This window comes from Mastigoproctus giganteus, chromosome 14 (genome assembly GCF_048544385.1).
Source record: "Mastigoproctus giganteus isolate SK-2022 chromosome 14, ASM4854438v1, whole genome shotgun sequence".
NCBI classification, from domain to species: domain Eukaryota; kingdom Metazoa; phylum Arthropoda; class Arachnida; order Uropygi; family Thelyphonidae; genus Mastigoproctus; species Mastigoproctus giganteus.
This window is the reverse complement of record NC_143588.1, coordinates 68,097,351-68,118,177: the sequence shown is the minus strand read 5'-3', so window position 1 is coordinate 68,118,177 and position 20,827 is coordinate 68,097,351. Positions and strand designations below refer to the sequence as shown.

Genomic DNA, 20,827 nt, shown 5'->3' with positions numbered 1-20,827 from the left:
ACTCATCTCAATTCAAAATATTTATAATAAAAATAAAATTATTGTTAGTTAAGTTCACATTGCTTTTAATTTTTACAATACCAATGTGAATTTGATAAAATTAAAAAAACTCCAAAATGAACTTCTTTCTTCATTTATATAAAAATAATGAATACACATTTCTGATCGTTTGTTAGCAGTAACTTTGGATACATAAAGTACATTAATGGTGGTGTGAAGTCATCATTCCAAGATAACAAAATTTAATAATAATATTATTAAATCCTACTTGTACCGTGTGTGTGGCTATTGTTCCTGTACAATTCTGACCCACCTTCGATACCCTAAGTTTATGACCAGTAGTTTCTGTTTACTTTTCTGCTGTTCATTGTTTCTAGACTATTCTCGATATACCCCTGACACTTCTGTGGTCTTCATACCATTGCCCCAGTTGTTATAATGTTAGCAACTACCATCTAAGTCACTGTTGTCATTCCACTTTCAAATTTCAGATTGCTTACATCAGTTTCCAATTTTATTGTTGCAGATGTACCATAAACAATTGTTGAAGATCTCTGTTACCAGGCTTTATGTACAGTGATAGTTAACACTGTCAGTAGTAGTGTACTAAGTTCCTTAAGGGAAAAATGTTTCTTAATAAATTGTACACTCTATGTAAAAAAAAAAAAATTGCACTAGAAACTTAAACAGATGAAAATGTTAGGTCATGGAAATGAGCCTAAACTTTTTCTAATTTTTTTCTTTCTTTTTTCTTTTTTTTTTTTTTTCCCTCTGTACTAAAGACCGGAGAAAAAGTTAGTGAAATTCAACATCCTAGTGGATCAGCAATAAGAGTATGTTGCTTCTCTCCATCTTCTGCTCTTCTAGCTACTGGTGGAGATGATGAAAAATTGGTTTTGTGGGATATTAGTACACGTACAAAGATTAGGTAGGTATAAAAATAAGTATATAGCTTTAATGATTCTCAAGTATAAAAAGAACCATTTTAAATACAATAGCTAAAATTTAGACACTATTGTTTGGAACAAACTCATGAAATTCTTTTACTGTCAGTTTTTACCTTCTGCCTAGGAGGCCCCCTACTATTTTAATGGTTTTTGGCCTTTGCTTTTTAAAGAGCTTTATATTAGACAACGAGCTGATGTAATTTATGCCAACATATCTTGAACTTTTGAATCCATAAGTTGTCATAAATTTCTTCACAAGTTACAACAATGTGGCATTGGTGATTCTCTTTTATCCTGAATAGCCAGCTGCTTATTTGAATGCAGTTACTAAGTTTAATTAAGTGCACTTTGTCTCTTTCATAGTTTTACTCTAAGAGTAGGAATATTTTATTTTATTTATTTATTTTTTTTTGGTTCATTTCTTTTTTGCCATCTATCATAATTGGAATATCCTATGGATTCTGCCATGGTTCATGGCTTTTTTTTTTTTTTTTTTTTTTTTTTTTATCATATATCGTTAGTGGGATATAAGAAAAAAAAGTATAGCAGTGCTAAGATATGTTTGAAAGAAGCTAAAGGGAAGCCTTGGGAACATTTTGGTAAAATATGGAAAAACATGTATCAAGAAGGCAGAAAAATGTTTTGGCATGCTCATAAAAATCTCAGAGCAGGAGTTAAAAGACCATAACTAATGTAATCAAAAATGATAAGGACAAAGCCAAGAAGAATGTTTTAGAAGTATAGCATAAATACTTTGATGACTTGTTAAATGAAGGAGAAAAAGACATCACTGAACAAAAGATAAAGATTGAAATGGGAGAAATTTTGAATGTTGTGTCTATTATTGAAGTAGAAGAAGTCAAGGAAAATATATCAAGTATAGAAAGGCAGCAGATGTTATATTAAACTAGACCTGAAAGCTGGAGGGGAAATGGTGTCATGTTGTACATAACGCTATTCATAGGTTGTTTTCTGAAAGACAAGTTCTAGAGGATTGGAGCAGGGCATTGATTGCACTACTATATAAAAAAAGGGAAATAATATTGTCAAAATTGAAGTATAGTTGAATGCAGTCCTGAGCAAGAATGGTCAGGTTTGAGGCCAAACCGGGAATGTACAGATGCACTAAAACAAATAATAGTAAAGTCATGGACACATATAGTAGCACCCATTTATTTAGGATTTGTTGATCTTGAAACTGCACATAAAAAGAACCTGTGTTTAGGATTTATTAATCACGAAAAAAAAATATGACAAAGTAACCAGAAATTTATTCTTTTAAATTTTAGAAAAACATGGTATAAGGATAATCTTTTAAGGGGAATGAAAAGTATATATAAAAATGGCAAATTAGCAGTGAGCATAAAAGAAAGCATCGGAAAATGATTTAAAGTTAAACTTGGAATGAGGCAGGACTTCACTTTTTTGCAACTTTTTCTAATCTTCATGTACCATTTAATATAACAATATAAGTCATCAACCAAGGTTAGTGTAGGAAATTTAAAAATTGCATAGTAAATAGTAGCAGGCAAGGTCTTCAAGAATCTCCAAAGAACTTAAATAAGGGTTATAGAGAATTTGATATGAAAATTAGCAACATAAAAACAAAAGTTATGCATGTTTGGAAAGATGAGGAAAATTTAAGGGTGTGGTCTAGATAAGCAAATATTAAAGCAAGTTAATAATTTTATCTATATAGGACAGTGGTGTCGAACCTTTTCGCATACGGGGGCCGTATTCAAAGTTAGATTTGTTTCTCAGGCCGCACTGAGTGGTTCGATGAAAAATTGTGTCACATTTTCTATATCTTGTTGTTTTTAGGAGCATTAGCAACTAAGGCCATATTGCTCTGGGGATATGCGGTGGTCATTCCCTGACCTTTCTGCATCCTCCGCCTTTGGTGGTCATGGGCTCGAACCCCGGTCTAATCAAGAAGCGTGTGCTACGCACTGCCGCTCCTTCCCACCTGGCTACGGAGGCGCCCTATATCTTGTTACTTGTAAAAGGAAGTTTCTATTTTCATGTTACCGTTTTTTATTTTCAAGCTATATGTAAAAAAAATGCAAATTCCCAGCACTTTTATGTGCAACAAATCTATGGCAGTGATTTATTTTTTAGATTTTATAAAAATTATGAAAACAGGACTTACTTTTGTTTTGTTTTTTTTAAATACTTTACTTTTGTTTCTATTTGAAATACTTCACTTTTGTTTGTTTATTTTTTTAAATACTTTACTTTTGTTACTGTTTGAAATACTTCACTTTTGTTTTTAAAAAAATACTTTACTTTTGCTTTTAAATGCTCATTTTAGAAAATTTACAACCTGAAAAAGATCACTGCTTTTCAATGTTAAGGTGAATAAATAAATATAATGATAAACCTAAAATTGAAATATTCGAAAATTTTATTAAGTTATTAAATCTTATTAAATTAAAATTTTATTTTATATTATACACAAGAGCATTTACTGGACAAAACTTAACATTTAATGAGCTGATTGAGGCTGGATATTTTTAAATAATTGTTCAAAATTTGGTTGCAAATTTGTGATGCCAATCTCAATACATAATGAAGATTATGTCCTGATGGTATTTCTCCACTTGTTCTCAAAACCTGCACTCCTGAACTTACTCCTGTTCTATGCCACCTTTATTCACTTTATTATTCCAAAGGTGTTTTTCCTTCTGCTTCGAAATTTGCTCATATCCAGATAGTTCCTAAAAAGGGTGATAAATCCCTCCCATCCAATTACTTCTACTCTTTCTAAAGTAATAGAGAAATCACTTAACTGTCAACTCTTAAACTATCTAGGAACCTTCCTTCTGATCAACGATCGCCAGTATGGATTCCGCCAGTGTTGATCCACAGGTGATATTCTGGCTTATGTTACCCATTTATGGACAAATTCATTTGAAAAGTTTGGTGAAACATAAGCAGTTGCTCTTGACATCTCAAAGGCTTTTGATCATGTTTGGCATAAAGATCTTCTAAACAAACTTCCATCTGTTCTTTGTAATTGGTTATCCAGTTTTCTCTCTGACTGCTCATGGAGGGTGATGGTAGATGCCTCTCTGTCTTCTAACTTCTCCACTAATGCTGCTGTCCCCCAAGGTTCAGTTCTTTCCCTCCATTCTTTTCCTTTTGTATATTAATAACCTTCTTTCATTGATCGGAAATCCTATCCTTAGCTTTGCTGATGATAGCACATTGCATTCCAGTTTGAGAAACTTTTCCCTGGTCAATCAGCTTCAACTTCTCGAATATCTGCAAACAATTCCTTAAATGTCGATCTCCAGGTAATTCTCTAGTGGGGCAAAGACAACTTAGTTGATTTTAATCCTTCTAAAACTTAGTCCTGTCTTATATCTCGCAAAAGGATTCTTCTGCTCTTATGCTTATCTTTGGTGACATTCCGATTTCTAGGGAAAATGATATATCTCTTTTGGGGATTACCCTGATTTCTAATCCCTCTTGGCACAAGCATATTACAAATATTGCTTCCTCTGCATCTAAAAAACTTGTTTTCTCTTTCGCTCTCGGCATTATTTTTCTTCCAAATAGCTGTTAACTCTTTACAAATCGCAAATCCGCCCTACCATGGAATATTGTTCCCACATCTGGGGTGGTGCCCCCAAAACCTCTCTCAGGCTTCTAGATTTCATTCAGAAGAGGGCAGTTAGATTAATTAATGACTCATCTCTAACAGGGTTAGAGATGAGCTGTTAATGCTGCATGCCTTTTCTACAGATGTTTCTGCTGCATATCTTTTATACAGATACTTTCGTGGGCACCGTTCTTCTGAATTTGCTTCTATATTTCCCGCTCTCTCTTTCAAAACAGTCCGAACACGTGCTGCCACCAACCAACATCCATTTACTGTTCAGCTTCAAACTCACAGAACCAACTTTTAATCTTCCTCATTTATTCATTCAATTTCCGTTTTTTGGAACAACCTTTATAATGTCAACGAATATCTTGTTTAAAGCATGCATTAGCAGGGCATATGATGCAAGAAAGCAAGCTTATATAACATCAGCAAAAAAAAAAAAAAAAACACCCCATTTCACTCATCCATTCACTCCAAATGTTTTTTCTAGTTCTGCCTTGAACTTATTTAAGTTCCTGATCTCCTCTAAGTTGCTGGCTACGACAGATGAAAGTTTGTTGCAACTATCAACCACCTGCTGGCTAAAGGCAAATTTCCGCACATCTATTCTACAATTGTCTTTCCTCAATTTGAATTAGCATTGAGCTTGCTCGATCCATTAAAGGCCTTATACACCTCAATTAGATCACCTCACAGGTGCCTAGTATCCAGAAGCTGCAATTTGCAGAACTTAAGTCATTCTTGGTAATGCCAACCTTTTGTTCCACTCAACAATCTCATTGCCCTTCTCTGTACTCATTCCAGCAGCTCTATATCCTTCCTAAAATTAGGCCTCCAGACCTGTATACAGTACTGAAGGTGTGGTCTGACCATTGCACTAATACAAGGGGACAATCACCCCCCATGTCCCTGCTAGCAAAATTCCTGTATATCATTGACAAGACACAATGAGCTAATCTTGCATCCTTTTTGCACTGTTCAGAAAACTTCATATCCGACTGATAATTACCCCCAGATCCTTTTTATTCTCCACTGCCCTGAGTGTAGTACCACCCAGTTGATACGGTATCTGAGGTTACTGCTACCCATAATCAGTACTTTACATTTGTCAATGTTAAACTTCAGTTGCCACCTCTCAGCCCATCTGCTCAACTTTTCCAGATCCTGTTACAGTAGCATACTATCATTATTGCCATTAACAACCCTGCCAACCTTCGTATCATCTGCAAACTTAGACATTAACCGTGATATACCTTCCTCAATATCATTGATATATCCCAAAAACAACAATGGGCCCAACACCGATCCCTGGGGGACTCCACTAATAACATTAATCCATAAAGAGCAGTGTCCATTGATAACCACTCTGTCTTCTCCCACTCAACTATCCATTTATCCATTGTGGCAACTTTCCCTTAATGCTGCTCCAATTTGTACAGTAGTCTTTCATGTGATACGGTATCAAAAGCTTTCCTAAAATCCAAGTATATGATATCAAAATTATTGTTTGTATCCAATTCCTTTGTCACCACATCATAGTATCCAATCAAATTTGTCAGACAAGACTGCCCCTTAACAAACCCATACGGTGTCTGAACTATAACTGCAGTCTTGTCTAGATGATCCTTCATTGCTTACTTAACCAGTGACTCCATTATTTTCCCTGAAACAGAAGTCAAACTAACATGTCTGTAATTACAGACATGTTAGTTTGTTTACTTGTGTTACCCTTTGGTCTCCCTTTGTGAATTTGGGACACATTTGCACAACTCCAGTCCCTGGGGACCTCCCCAGAGTCCAAGGAAGCTTTCATAATTATGGCTAAGGGTTTACTTACTTCCTTTGTTGCCTCCTTTATATAACTGGATAGATCCCATCCACCACATGTGCCTTCTTTATGTTTAACTTCAACAATTTCTCCTCTGCTTTGCTCTCAGTTATTACAAAATCATGTAGCTCCCTGTTCAAGTTTGATAAACTTCTGACATTCCCCTCTTTGAATAATTCCTGAAGTTTATCAAACTCTAACAGGGAGCTACATGATTTTATAATAACTGAGAACAAAGTGGAGGAGAAATTGTTGAAGTTAAACATAAGGAAGGCACCTGGGATGGACGGAATCTCATGCCTTAAATGATACTCAGCAGATTTTTATAAGTGGTTCTTGGAATTTTTTTGCTATTCAAATTCTTTTAATTATATTCTAGGAAATTCATTGTAACCTTTTCCTAGTCTACAGAGTTGAAAAAGATCTTCCTTTGAGAGTGAATTCAAAGGGGTGGTGGAACAGTTTCCTTCAGTGGCCTAACAAAAGGTCACAACAGTTATTATAGTATTTATTTTATTTCTATAATTTTCTTTTGCTGGTGCAGAAAAAGCCCAGGTCCTTTTCTGCACCAGCAAAAAAGGTTTCTTTCACCATATTACAACTAACACTGAAATCAAATTTTGTACTGGGGCTCCAAGTGTTTGTTCTGTTGATGTTTTATTTATCAATCCTGTAGTTGTGGCACCCCATAAAGTAACAAAGCCAATGGCACCAAACTTGACAGGTGTCAAACTTTCTTTTTAATTTCTGAAAAAACATTTTGGGTTTTTGAATTTTTCTTGGAATACACTAATATTTAATCTTTTCTTAATGATTGCAGTATTTATTGTATGTAATTTTTTAGTTATTAATTAAAAATGCTGTTTCGTTATGCATTTTACTTTTAAAAAATATATTTTTTCTGAAATTTAAAAATAAAATATGAGCACTAAATTAACTGTTACTCTCTTCTATTTTCCAATTTAACAATCCATTAACCATGATAAATTTCACTTTTTTTTTTTTTTTTTTTGAAAACTCCAAACACGAGAGGTATTAGAACCTATAGTACTTAGTACCGTGCTTGGGTTGGAGGTTGAGAAGATGAAAGAAGATATCTGTTGACATTAGACTTGAACTTCTGTAGACTGTAATTTTCAGGAAATACATAAGAAGGAAGGTTGTTCCAGAAAACAGCAGTTGAATGACTAAACGAAGAAGATGAAAAGTTTGTTCTGTGAGTTTGAAGTTGGACAGTAAACGGATGTTGGTTGGTGGCTGCACGTGTTCGAACTTTTTTTTTGAAAGAGAGAGCAAGAATTATAGAAGCCAATTCAGAAGAACAGTGCCCATGGAAGTATCTGTAGAAAAGGCATGCTGCAGAAACAGTATATCTATGAGACAGAGAGTGGAGAGACTCTGTTAGAGATGAGTCATTAATTAACCTAACTGCCCTCTTCTGAATGGAATCTAGAAGCCTGAGAGAGGTTTTAGGATCACCGCTCCAGATGTGGAAAAAATATTCCATGGTAGGGCGGATTTGCGATTTATACAGAGGAAAAACTGTTTGGAAGAGAAGTAACGATGAGAGTGAAAGGGAAAACCAAGTTTTTTAGATGCAGAGGAAGCAATATTTGTAATGTGCTTGTGCCAAGAGAAATTAGAAGTTAGGGTAATCCCCAAAAGAGATATATCATCTTGCCTAGAAATCGGAGTGTCGCCAAAGATAAACATAGGAGCAGAAGAATCCTTTTTTGCATGATATAAGACAGAACTGAGTTTTAGAAAAATTGAAATCAACTAAGTTGTCTTTGCCCCACTGGAGAATTACCTGGAGATTGGCATTTAAGGAATTGGTAGCTAGCGGATGTTCTATAAGTTGAAGCTGATTGAGCAGGGCAAGGTTTCTCAAACTGGAAAGTGGAATGCAGTATGCTGTCATCAGCAAAACTATGGATAGGATTTCCGGTCAATGGAAGAAGGTCATTAATATACAAGAGGAAAACAGTTGGGAAAGAACTGAACCTTGGGGGACACCAGCATTAGTAGAGAAGTTAGAAGACAGAGAGCCATATACCATCATCCTCAGTGAGAGATCAGAGAGAAAACTGGATAACCAATCACAAAACACAGTTGGCAAACCATAAGGTGGAAGCTTGTTTAGAAGACCTTTATGCCAAACATGATTGAAAGCCTTTGAGATGTCAAGAGCAACTGCTTGTGTTTCACCAAACTTTTTCATTGAATTTGTCCATAAATGGGTAACATAAGCCAGAATATCCCCAGTGGATCGACACTGAAAGAATCCATACTGGTGATGGTTGATCAGGTGGAAGGTTTCTAGGTAGTTTGAGTTGGCGGTTAATTGATTTCTCCATTACTTTAGAAAGAGTAGAAGTAATTGCAATGGGACGATAATTGGATGGGAGGGATTTGTCACCCTTTTTAGGAACAGGCTGGATATGAGCAAATTTCCAAGCAGAAGGGGAAAAACCTTTGGAATAAGAAAGTGAAAACAGGTGACAAAGAACAGGAATAAGTTCAGGAAAACAAGTGGCGAAATACCATCAGGACCTGGAGCTTTCTTAGCATCAAGATTCGTCAAAATCATCCTAACGTCCTTTTGACGGAAGACCACAGAAGGCATTGAATGGAGTGTACTGGGAATGGTGGGAGGTATTTTACCAAGATCATTAATATGCGAGTTCGAAGAAAAATGGAATGCTAGGAGGTCAGCTTCATACTTGGCTGAAGAGACAATAGAACCATCTATTGTTCGTACATCTGGTTTTGACAGAGGTGGGAGCACAGATGGGCAAAAGTTGCGGCCAGTAGCGTTGGCAAGAGACCAGAATGCTCAGCTACCATTAGGGAAAGAAGCAAGTTTTCTATAGTCTGTTAAAAATCTAGTTTGGACTGATCAATAATTGCTTTACAATTGTTGCAAGCTTTGGCGTAGGCAGAAAATGAAACTGAAGAAGTAGAAACAAGCCAAATATGATATGCAACATTCTTCTCTTGAACAGCTGTAGCACATTTATTGGAAAACCAAGGTTTAGATAAAGGACGATATTTTATCGTGGAGTGTGGAATAAAGGATTCCATTCCTACAACAATAATTTCACGGACACGATCTGCGCAAACATTGACATCAGAAGTTTTGTCACAATTGTTGTTTGGTTTTTAGGAGCATTAGCAACTCAGGCCATATTGCTCCGGGGATATGCGGTGGTCATTTCCTAACCTTTCCACATCCTCCGTATTTGGTGGTCGCGGGCTCGAACCCCGGTCTAATCAAGAAGCGTGTTCTACGCACTGCTGCTCCTGCCCACCTTGTTGAAACAATAATCTGACCAAGGAAAAGAAGAAAAGAAATTTCATAGGTCATCCCATTTTGCATTCTGTCATCATGCCATGAGATAAAGGCTCCATTGGACAAGAGACAATCACCAAATTATGATCTGAGGTGCCTAAAGGACCACTCATTTACAACCAGGTATACCATGTACCTAGAAGGATGGTTTGTTAGAAAAAGAACAAGCTTGTTGGCTGTATGGTTAGGATTATCCAGTATTCTGGTAGGTAAATAAACAATCTCTGAGAGGTCATTAGTAATTACAAAAGCTTCAGCATTTTGCCCTGCTGGGTCTGTGTGACTATTGAATAGAAGCCAGCTGGAGTTTTGAACATTAAAATCACCAAGGAAAATTACCTCACTGTTAGGAAAGTTGGACTGGAGAAAGTCAAGTTGCAAGGAGAGGAAATCAAAGAGCTCCAAGTGATTAGTGGAGTTGGGAGAACGGTAGAGACAACAGATGAATTTGACAGAATGAGGTAGAAACAAGAGATGAATTTTACAGAATGAGGTAGAGAGATTTTAAGCCGGAGAAGATCAAAAAGAGGAGATTCCAAATTACGAAATCTCTGACAAGGGATATCGGAATGGGCATTTGCATAAGTACCGCCTTTGAGGCAAAAGGAATTATACAGCGAATAATTTGGGCAACTGAGATGAGCAGTGGTTGAATCACCCAATAACTGAGATTCTGTCAGAAAAAGTACATGGTGTTTGTCAGACTGCAAGTGGAAATGAACATCATTGCAATTAGAACTGAGGCCACATATATTTGTGAAATGAACTAAGAAGTGTTTGGGAGATTTAGATCTTTTTGCAGATAAGTTTTCTCTATTAGTTTGACAATTCATGGTGTATTCAATAGTAAGAAAAGGTGGGGGGGGATGTGAAGTAATCAAATTTTTGGATTTGATGTACACATGGTAAGAATATACCCAGATTCTTGACATAATGGGGCCTCGACAATGCTCCCCCCCCCTCGCATACACACTACTTGGACTCCCTCCAGTCATTCTCTGGCAGAGTAGAGATAGCAAAATTATACACTAGCTAATCCAGAAGCCTCCTAAAGAGTTACTAATAGGGTTCAGTCTGGTGTACTAACAAGCGCCGGCCTGCGAACACTGTTTTAGAGCTGTACCCTCGAAATGTAAGGAAGTTTGGATCTCGCCATGGTGTTCATCATAACCTCAAAAGACATCAGTCATACTGCATGATGGAAGAGATGGGAAAGGATTGACCAGAACTTAGCTCTGGGGACTAAACATGGGTTCCACCACTTCAAGCCATCAATAAGCAAAGTGGTGTTATTGCATCAGTTGATGAGAGTCATCTACCACCTAGTATTGCCTAGTAACACAGAGGGACAGCATTCCTCCATGTGGTGTGGGCGTTACACCTCGACACCTGCTTACGTTAGTTCACCCCTGGGTGGTCACCCCCCGGTGTGCTTGCGCATGGGTTATACCTAGGATTTTTAACAGTCCCACCATCATGAAGGTGCAAGCAGAGGATTTGACTGTCACAGACCGTCCTAACTTTGCCGAAATTGAGTCCACTTGACTTGAGTGTCACGCGAATATCAGTTCCATCAGTGTTTTAGACTCCCAGGTAGCAGGCACAGCTTGTCTGGTATATCGGAGAGAATGTCTTTGACAAACTCAAGGAAATGCACTTATATTTATGATTATTATTTTTTAAATAGCTTAAAAAAATTAAAAAACATATGTACAGTGAAACTTCCCTTTAACGGACAGCCATGGGGAATGAAACTCTGTCCATTAGAGAGAAGTGTCCGCTAACAAGAAGTCTGAGGGAGAAAAAAAAAAGAAAGAAAGAAAAATCGTTAAGCGTTTAATGTAAAATTAAATTAAAATATATACAGATTTTGAACAATATTTTTGTAAATAATATACAATTACATACACAAGGGATAAAGAAAAATCATTAAACATTTAATGTAAAATTAAATTAAATTATAAACAGATTTTGCACAATATTTTTGTAAATAATATACATACAATTGTGCTATGCATATTATGACTTTTTCTTAAGAAAAATACATACATACAGTAATCACTTATTTTCTTCTGCACCTTCTTCTGGCTGATAATTTTGTTTTCAACATTTGTTTGGAGTGAAGAAACCATCAAAAGTCCTTCAGTATCTTCTTCAGCAGCGAAAAACATTTTTAAACGATTGATTTGTATGAGCGCTTCTTCTGTTTTCATCGGTGGTTCGTCGTTAATATGTTCTTCGACAGAATGACCTCCTTCCATTTCTTCATCCTCATGAGGAACTTCTTGAAAAATATCGATGATAATGTTGTTGATATTTAGAGCACCATCTTCTGTAGTGAGGTTCGAGTCTATATCTTTGTAGCCAGGGTCACTTGTAGCTGAAGTATCGTACATTATCAATAGATGTTGAAGTTCTTGTTCTTCTTGGTGCTCCACATTGCTGTTCACAACTTCAATTTTTGCGTTTGAGAAGCCAGACTTTACAAAACAGTTCACGACAGTTTGTTTTCTAATTGCGTTTACTGAAGAGGAAATCCATTGAATTGTATCTAGGATGCTGATTTTCTTTGCAAGGTCACTCGCACATGTTACATCATTCATGTTTGCAATGAGATGTCTTAAAACACGTTTTCTGTAGTGAAGTTTAAAATGTTTTATTATCCCTTGATCCAAGGGCTGACACTCTGCACATGTGTTTGGTGGCAGAAAAACGATTTGAATGTTGGACAATTCAATGTGCGGGTGAGATGCAGCATTATCCATGAAAAGAATAATTTTTCTGTTTTGACGAATCATGTTTTGGTTAAAGTGACTTATCCATTCACTCATGATATCTCGTGTCATCCACGCTTTTTTATTAGACTTCCAGTCAACATTCAAAAGATTCAACTTTATGCCCTTGAAACAACGAGGATTTTGTGGTTTTCCTATAACAAGAGGTTGTTCAAAGTCTCCCAGCATATTTGTACACAATAGTACAGTCAAGCGTTCCTTAGAAATTTTTCCGCCCTGGCACTTTTTGTTTTTAAGACTCATTGTTTTTTCAGGAAGAGCTTTAAAGAAACAACCCTGTTTCGTCACAGTTGTAAATATCCTTAGCTTCAAAATCACAACATAAATCTTCCAATTTGACGGTCCACTCTGTTACAACCCCAGTATCAACAGATCCACCTTCACCACTTACTGTTTTCCAAGAAATTTTATGCCAAGTTTTGAACTTGTCTAGCCATCCCACAGAAGCTTTGAACTTATTTACTCCCATAGATTTCGCAACCTCCAAAGCCTTTTCCCTAATAATAGGCCCATTAATGGGAATTTTTTTAGGACGTGTGCGACAAAACCACTCATACGTAATGTTGTCAATTTGAAGTCTAACAGTTTTCGGGAATGGTTTTTGAACGTGATCATTTCTGTGTTGCCAAAATTGTTTGAGCAGTTCATTTTTTTTCTTTAGGATGTCGCTTACCTGCGTCTTCCCGATTTTGAATTTTGGGAACACTATTTTTTTGCCGATCATATGCATTAATGAGTTCGACTTTATCTTTTAAAGTTAAATGTTTACGAGAAGACATTGTGCACTTCACACGACACTGAGCAAAACTGAAAACTGAAACTCAAAAGACGAAAGGCCGACCAAATTCACCCCGCCCCCTGCACACACCGAATTCGTCAGAAGTTTTACATGTGCCTTAAAAATTCTTGAAAAAGGGTTTACAACCGTGACATAAACCTTGATAAAATTCAGAGAATCGGAAATAGAAAATAGATTGAGGCAATATGTGGAAGAAAAGTTCCTAGAAAAAGGGCCATGAGCTCTCCTGCAGTCCGTTATGGGGAGATCAAATTAAGTGCTAATCTAAACAAAACAGTGCAGATTGCCTGTCTGCGTCCGTTACAGAGAATGTCCGCTAGACAGAAGCTGAAAACACGTTAAAACCAATGGAGGTGAGTTGGGGAATTTGAAAATGTCCGTTGTAGAGAGATGTCCGTTAAAGAGAGGTGTCCGTTAAAGAGAGGTGTCCGTTAGGAGAAGTTTCACTGTATATATTTATTAGGTACTGTTATTCACTTCAGTCATCAAATTTTTTAAAAATTTATTACACATTAGGTTCATCATGAAGTGCATGAAATTTTATGTTGTTAACTTTCAGTGGTGGGTGAATATTTCCTTTTGTGTTTGAATGACAAAGCATTTGTTATTATTCAAAAATTATTATGAATCTTTTAAATAAATTGTTCAAAAATATCTCATCTAATCTGTGCTAATTCATTGCTACTCAGTGTTTATAGATTATATTGCTAGATCATGTAGAGTTCCATAAATAAATTACTTGAAATGGAAACAAATGCCATTTCACCTTTTTTAGTGTCAGTGAAGCATTGGTAGAGGCATTTGATGCAAGAAAGCAAGTTTATGCAGCATCAGCCAAAAAAAAAAAAAATAATAATAAATAAATAAATAAATAAAAAATAACCACTTCCACTTCACCCCTCTGTTCGTTCGAAATACCTGTCCAGCTGAGCCTTAACTTATTTAGGCTATCAACTTCCACGACAAGGGATGGAAGTCTATTCCACCAACCAACCACCCACTGGCTAAAGGCAAATTTCCTCATGTGTATCCTACATCTGTCTTTTCTCAATTTGAATTTATGCCCTCTCAGGTGATTATTCTGAGCAAGAGGAAGAATCCCATCAGCATTGAGCATGCTAAACGGTGATAAAGATGGGCAGTACCAGTTGAAACGCTGAAGTGTGTAGGTATAGCGAGTGTTTTAACATTCAAGCGGCGATTCTACGTTAAGCTCCAAGTTGTTTTTAAATCAACCATTTATGATTATGTCTAATTTCAGCTTACTGACTGACCCCAGAGCTGTGGAAATGAGGGACAAAGCTTATAAAATCTGCAGAGATTATCTGAGCGGTTCGTGGAAGAGCATTTCTAGTTCCGATATGGTCTTTAAGTCTATCAGTGGCGGACTTAGTAACCTGCTGTATTACTGCTCTCTTCCCAAAACTCATACACCATTGGTTGGTGAACCAGAACAAGTTCTGCTGAGGATGTATGGTCAGATACATGATGGAAAGATGGAGTCCACTATAACAGAAAGTGTCATATTTATGATGTTGTCAGAGCGCAGGCTGGGGCCAAAATTGTATGGGATCTTTCCTGGCGGAAGATTAGAACAATATATTCCTGCAAGAGCTTTAACATGCAAGCAGTTAAAAGAACCAGATATTTCCCTTACCATTGCTAAAAAATTGGCCAAAGTTCATTCCCTTCAGGTTCCAATCAATAAGGAACCTTCATGGCTTTTTGACCGCATGTTTATGTGGTTAAAATATGCCAAAGATGAAGTTAATCTAAAAAATTTGGACAGTGAGAAGCAAGAAATAGCAAGACAGTTACTATCTCATGATTTAGTAGGAGAGTTTAGCTGGTGAAAAGACTACTTACAGAAAATTCGTTCTCCTGTAGTATTTTCTCATAATGATTTACAGGAAGGAAATATACTTGTACCTAATGGAACTGGTTCAATTGAGGAGAGGGTTATTTTCATAGACTTTGAGTATTGCAGCTATAATTACAGAAAGATATACAAGGCATGGTCTTGATTTGTGGAATAACAGTCACTTCACTGCATAGCTGTAGAATAGTAAGAATGGCATTTGATATTGCCAATCACTTCTGCGAATGGTGTTTTGATTACTCTTCTTCAGATTATCCACATTTCACTTCAAATATTTAAAAAAAAAAAAAAAAACATATCGGGTTGTGATACAATGTGCAAAAGTAGAACAGAAGTGGTGGTGCAGAAACTGGTAGACTGTTTTATGCTATAGCTCTGTGATAATAAAAAAAAAAATGCAAAAGCCATACCAAGTAAAAAAAAAAATCAAATTTTTATCTTCAGCAAATGATTAACATGAGCTTGGTATTTTCAAGTGGAACCTCACAGGTCTGGCACCAGATTTAAGAATGCCATAAAAAAATAATAAAATAAAGCCATAAATACCTTTTCTGATTGTTTTAGAGAGCCTGATCTAAATTCTTATTCTGTCTGTTTGCCTACTTTATAGCTTTTTATTATGTAAACATCCAAGTTTTAATGATTATATATTTTGAAAGTTCTCATTTGAAGTGAGTAATCTTTATTCCAGTTTTATTATTATTATTATTGTTGCTCTTATATTATTTCTGCCTGATTGGGGGATTCCACTCTGATGGGTACTACTACCAAGTACACATGGTGGTTGTAATGTCTGGTGTTACTGTTGGTCGAGGAACTCTCTGACTATCCTACAGGTGTTCAGGATTGCTACTTTCTGGAGTACCTTGTAGTGTTCTCTGGGAGACCTATTGCTGCTATGTAGGGTCTTTGGCACCATAATTGTGGTCGACATGATAATCGGGATGGTCGTTACTTCTTGCATATGCCACATCACCTCGACCTCGTGTCTCAGGTTCGTGTATGTCTTAATTTTTTCTTCATGGGTTTTCTGGACACTGCTAGTGTTGGGCACTGCTAAGTCAATCGGGTAGGTAACCTTTCCCATCTTGCCCACAAGGGTTATATCTGGTCTGTTGTGCGGGATGGTCTTATCCATTATTATGGCGTGTTCCCAGTACAGTTTGTGGGTTGGGGTCTCTAGTACTGCCTGGGGTTCGTACTTGTAGTATGGTACACTTTCTTTGTTCAACTGGTATTTCCTCGCCAGCTTCAGATGTATTATCCTGACTACCTGATTGTGTCTATGAGTGTACTCAGTCTGGGTGATCACCTTGCACCCTGCAGTGATGTGTTGGATCATTTCTGAGGCCAGATGGCATTGTCATCTGACATTCCAGGCTCCTCTGCGATGTATTTTCTATAGTTTCTGGTGTTGATTACCTAGTCTTTCTTGGCTAGCATGAATCCTTCAGTCTCGGGGAAGAATATCCCACTCGTGAGCCATGCATTGGAAGCACTGTTATCGACGTGATCTTGATGGAGGTAATTGTAGTGTCTACCACGGAGTGGCTTCTTTTCCCATCTTTCTAGCTTCGTTTCTTGTGCCATTTGGGCGCGAGGAGGCTCCTCGCTTAGGTTGAGTGGAGTATACCACTTATCTGTCTTATGGCCTGGTGAAGTGGTGCTGTGTTGTTCTCGAAGTAATCCTTGAGGTTAACTATTGCTGTTTTCTGTTGCTCTATCAGGCCCCTTCCTCCCTCTTTCCGAGCTATTGTTAGTCTCTCCACTGCTGACTTTGGGTAGTGTTGGTGGCTCTTGGTCATCATTATCCTTGTATTTCGCATGATATCCTCTAGCTCGGTGTTAGTCCAATCTATGACCCCAAAAGAGTCTGTTAGTACTGGAGCTGCATAGGTGTTTATGACTTTAACTGTGTTTCTTCCGTTCAGTTTTGCTTTCAGCAGGCTTCTGAGTCTCTGATGATATTTTTCGGTCAGGCACTTCTTGATTTCCTTGTGCTCTAACTGCTGAGTTGTTATTATTATTATTATCATTATTATTATTGTTGTTACTCTTATATTATTTATCCCTGATTGAGGGAGTTCCACCTGGTCACGGGTATTGCTACCAAGTACACAACACTGGGTGGTTCTCGTGTCTGGTGTTACAGTTGGTCGAGGAATTCCCTGACTATCCTACAGGTGTTCAGGATTGCGACTTTCTGGAGTTCCTTGTAGGTGTTCTCTGAGAGACCTGTTGCTGCTAGGCTGTTATGTAGGGTCTTTGGCACCATTACTGGTGGTTGACATGATGATTGGGATGGTCGTTACTTGTTGCATATGCTACATCTCTTTGATCTCCAGTCTTAGGTTCGTGTACTTCCTGATTTTCTCCTCATGGATTTTCTGGAGGTTGCCAGTGTTGGGCACCACTATGTCAATCAGGTAGGTAGCCTTTCCTTCTTGTCGACAAGGGTTACGTGTTGTGTGGTATAGTCTTGTCCATTATTTTTTCAATTTGGATTTTTGGGGAACAAAAGTCTTCGAATGTCCATCCTCACTTTGAAGTGTGACAGTTTTGTGTTCGTTTTCGTCTACCACAGTTACAATACTAGAAAGTACTTTGCTTCTCATTTTACAGTATTTTTTTCATCCACAAATCCATGGTCACATTTTAATAATAATATTTCGAAATACAGTCTGTCCTCGTATAGCGATAGTTGTGTTCCTAGAAACCCTCGTGCAATGCAAAATCGTGCAATATAAACAACAGGCCCTATGGGAAAATTGGGGTTAGGTGCCGACCACCCAAGATTGAACACATATTTGGAACCAAAACATTACCAAACACAATAAATAATCGGGTAATTTTAATCGTTATAAAATACGTAAGTATTTTATAACGATTAAAATATGTAATAAGAAATATTATAATATAATATAATTTATTATAATATAATAAATAATAAAAAATATTTTTTATTATTTATTATATTATAATAAAGTATTTTTAGTATTTTTTTAATACTAAAAAGTATTTTTTACGAATAAAATACGTATTTTATTCGTAAAAAATTTATTATATATTTTATTACAACTATTACGTAATAAAATATTGCTAATGCTTTTGCTTCTATCGTAAGCAAACTTGTGTTTTGTTTGATTTTCTATCCAAACAGATGACAGCCATTCCATCTCTTCCAATTCTATGTCTTAATCTAATGGATTTTAATTACACTTTGAGTTGTTCCCGCTATGAAAGTTGTTTTTATTTTCTCCGCATTCTTTGTAATTCTCGGCGTTGCCTCATTTAGGTCTGCAGCACGTGCATTATCACATGGTCTTTCATTTCGCTCAAAGCGTTTCACAATGTCATATTTTTTTCTCTATCGACAGAGGCGGACTGGCCATAAGCCTTACCGGGGAAACCCCTTTGGGCTGGTGTGATTTTGGCCATAAACGCTAGTATGAGGCCACTATAAATTTTCCCGGGTAAGAATTTTTGACCCAGTCCGCCTCTGTTTATCGATATTGCTTTTTTTTTTTCTCTTTCTGAATCTGCAGTGTCTTCACCAGGATGCTTCCTTTTCACACCTTTTAAGTATAGCGCAATTACAAAACGAGGAGGCACGGTTAATACACATAAACAAAGCTGCGCGCGTGTAGCAACTGAATAAACAACACCGTATAGGCAGAGATACACTATTAACACCCCACATTTTACTAAAGCACATTTCTGGGGGTTACTACCATAAAACAATAAAAACAATTTCCAGTTTCGTTTCTGCTAGTGGAATCTGTTATAAACTGGTTGTAAACTCGATCTAATTGCATTTGCGATAATACCGATAGCTGGAATTGTGTGGGTTTTTACATTATTATGGTGAAATGTGTTTCCCCTTCACTGATATAAAACACATAAATACATTTTCAGAATCTTCTTCATTCCTATCGTGTTGCGTTCGGTTGGGGTGATTCCGCGTTCGACTGCCATTTCTTGTAAACACAAAGGGGAATTGTGCATAAGCGAATTCGGTTCGTGTTCCCCTATTTATAAATCGTGTATGATCGAATTCGTGTAATGTAAACACGTGTTATACGAGGACCGACTGTACTAAAAATTATCAAAAAAAGTTTATATAAGGAAGTGAGTTTAGTTATGATATCGGTTCACTTCCTCCTCTCCTTCAACCCGTGTACTCTAGGCTAAATCGCATACGAATGGGATACTGGATCACCACATTGCTACTTTTTCGTAGGTGTTATTACCTCTACGTATACTTCTCCACGCAAAGACTGCCAAAATAAAGTGTTCCGCAGTCTAATTGATTATTAGTCTGCCAGTATATTAATAACCGAAAAAAAATTATGTTAAATATTATAATGATACAAAAGTGGTGTATGCTACAAATATGCAAAATTTATTTATTTTATTTTTTTAATTATTAATTACGATTTTTCTTGGAACACAGTTTGGAAAACGCTGCTCTAATTAGTCTGTGGTCTGAATTAAATTTAAACTGATTGATCACTTCAAAATTCTGCAACATTTTTTGATATTTTAGTAGTATATAGTCTATTTCATTTTTGGTATTTCCATCTGGGGAGACCCAGGTCCATCTTCTCTGTTCGTTTTGAATAGTGAGTTACCAATTTTAAATTGCTGACTATGGGCATATTGTCGCAGTTTTTCTCACCCAGATCCATCTCTGTTCTTTTTGAATAGTAAGTTGCCAATTTTAAATTGCTGACTATAGGCATATTGTCGCAGTTTTTCTCCTCTATCATTCCTTTTTTTTTTACTTCTGTATTTCTAGTTCTTCCCCCTTGTGGCATCGTCAACACCTGTCATCTGACACTCCGGGCTCCATGGATGTATTTCCTATAGTTTCTCGTGTTGATTACCTGGTCTTGGATAGTGAGCATGAATCCTTCTGTCTCAGGGAAGAGCGTCTCGCTTGTGAGCCATGCATTGGAAGCCATTTTATCTATGTGATCTTGATGGAGATCATTGTAGTGTCTGCCATGGAGTGTTTTCTCTGCCCATCTTTCTAGCTCTGTTTATGCCGCCTAGGTGGGAGGGGACCCTTGCTTAGGTTGAGTGGGGTATACCACTTGTCTATCTTCCTTATGGCCTGGTAGAGTGCTGTTGTGTTTTTCTGAAGTAATCCTTCAGGCAAGTTAGCTATTGCTGTTTCCTGTTGCTCAATGAGGTCCATCAGGCCCCTTCCTCCCTCTTTGTGAGCGATTGTCAGTCTCTCCACTGCTGACTTCAGGTGGTGTTGGTGACTCTTGGTCATCATTGTCCTTGTCTTTCTCATGATATCCTCCAGCTCGGTATTAGTCCAGTGTATGATCCTGAAGGAGTATGTTAGCATTGGGACTGCATAGGTGTTTATGGCTTTAACTGTGTTCCCTCCGTTCAGCTTTGCTTTCAGCAGACTTCTGAGTCTCTGGTGGTATTTTTTGGTCAGGCAGGCCTTGATTTCCTTGTGCTGTAACTGCTGAGGCTGCATCTTCCCCAGGTATTTGTAGATCTCTCTCTCTGTCATGGCTTCGATGTCTTTACCAGTCTCCAGATGGTAGTTTTGGCCAACTAATTTCCCCTGATGAAATCTGTGGGTCTTGCATTTGTCTAG

At 37.1% G+C, this 20,827-nt stretch overlaps 2 protein-coding genes across 3 annotated transcripts in view; both read left to right on the top strand.

Moving 5' to 3' along the window:
* Positions 1–20,827, top strand: part of LOC150075197 (WD repeat, SAM and U-box domain-containing protein 1-like) — a 157,289-nt gene that overhangs the window by 22,874 nt on the left and 113,588 nt on the right. For both annotated transcript variants that reach the window (XM_090388648.1, XM_090388647.1), the window contains exon 4: positions 783–928. In XM_090388648.1, the coding sequence (XP_090244774.1) occupies positions 783–928 (146 nt within the window). The remainder of the gene's footprint in view (positions 1–782; positions 929–20,827) is intronic.
* LOC150075198 (choline kinase alpha-like) lies at positions 14,576–15,486 on the top strand. Its single transcript, XM_090388992.1, is given in 2 exon segments — positions 14,576–15,345; positions 15,399–15,486. Coding segments are annotated over 2 exon segments (858 nt in total).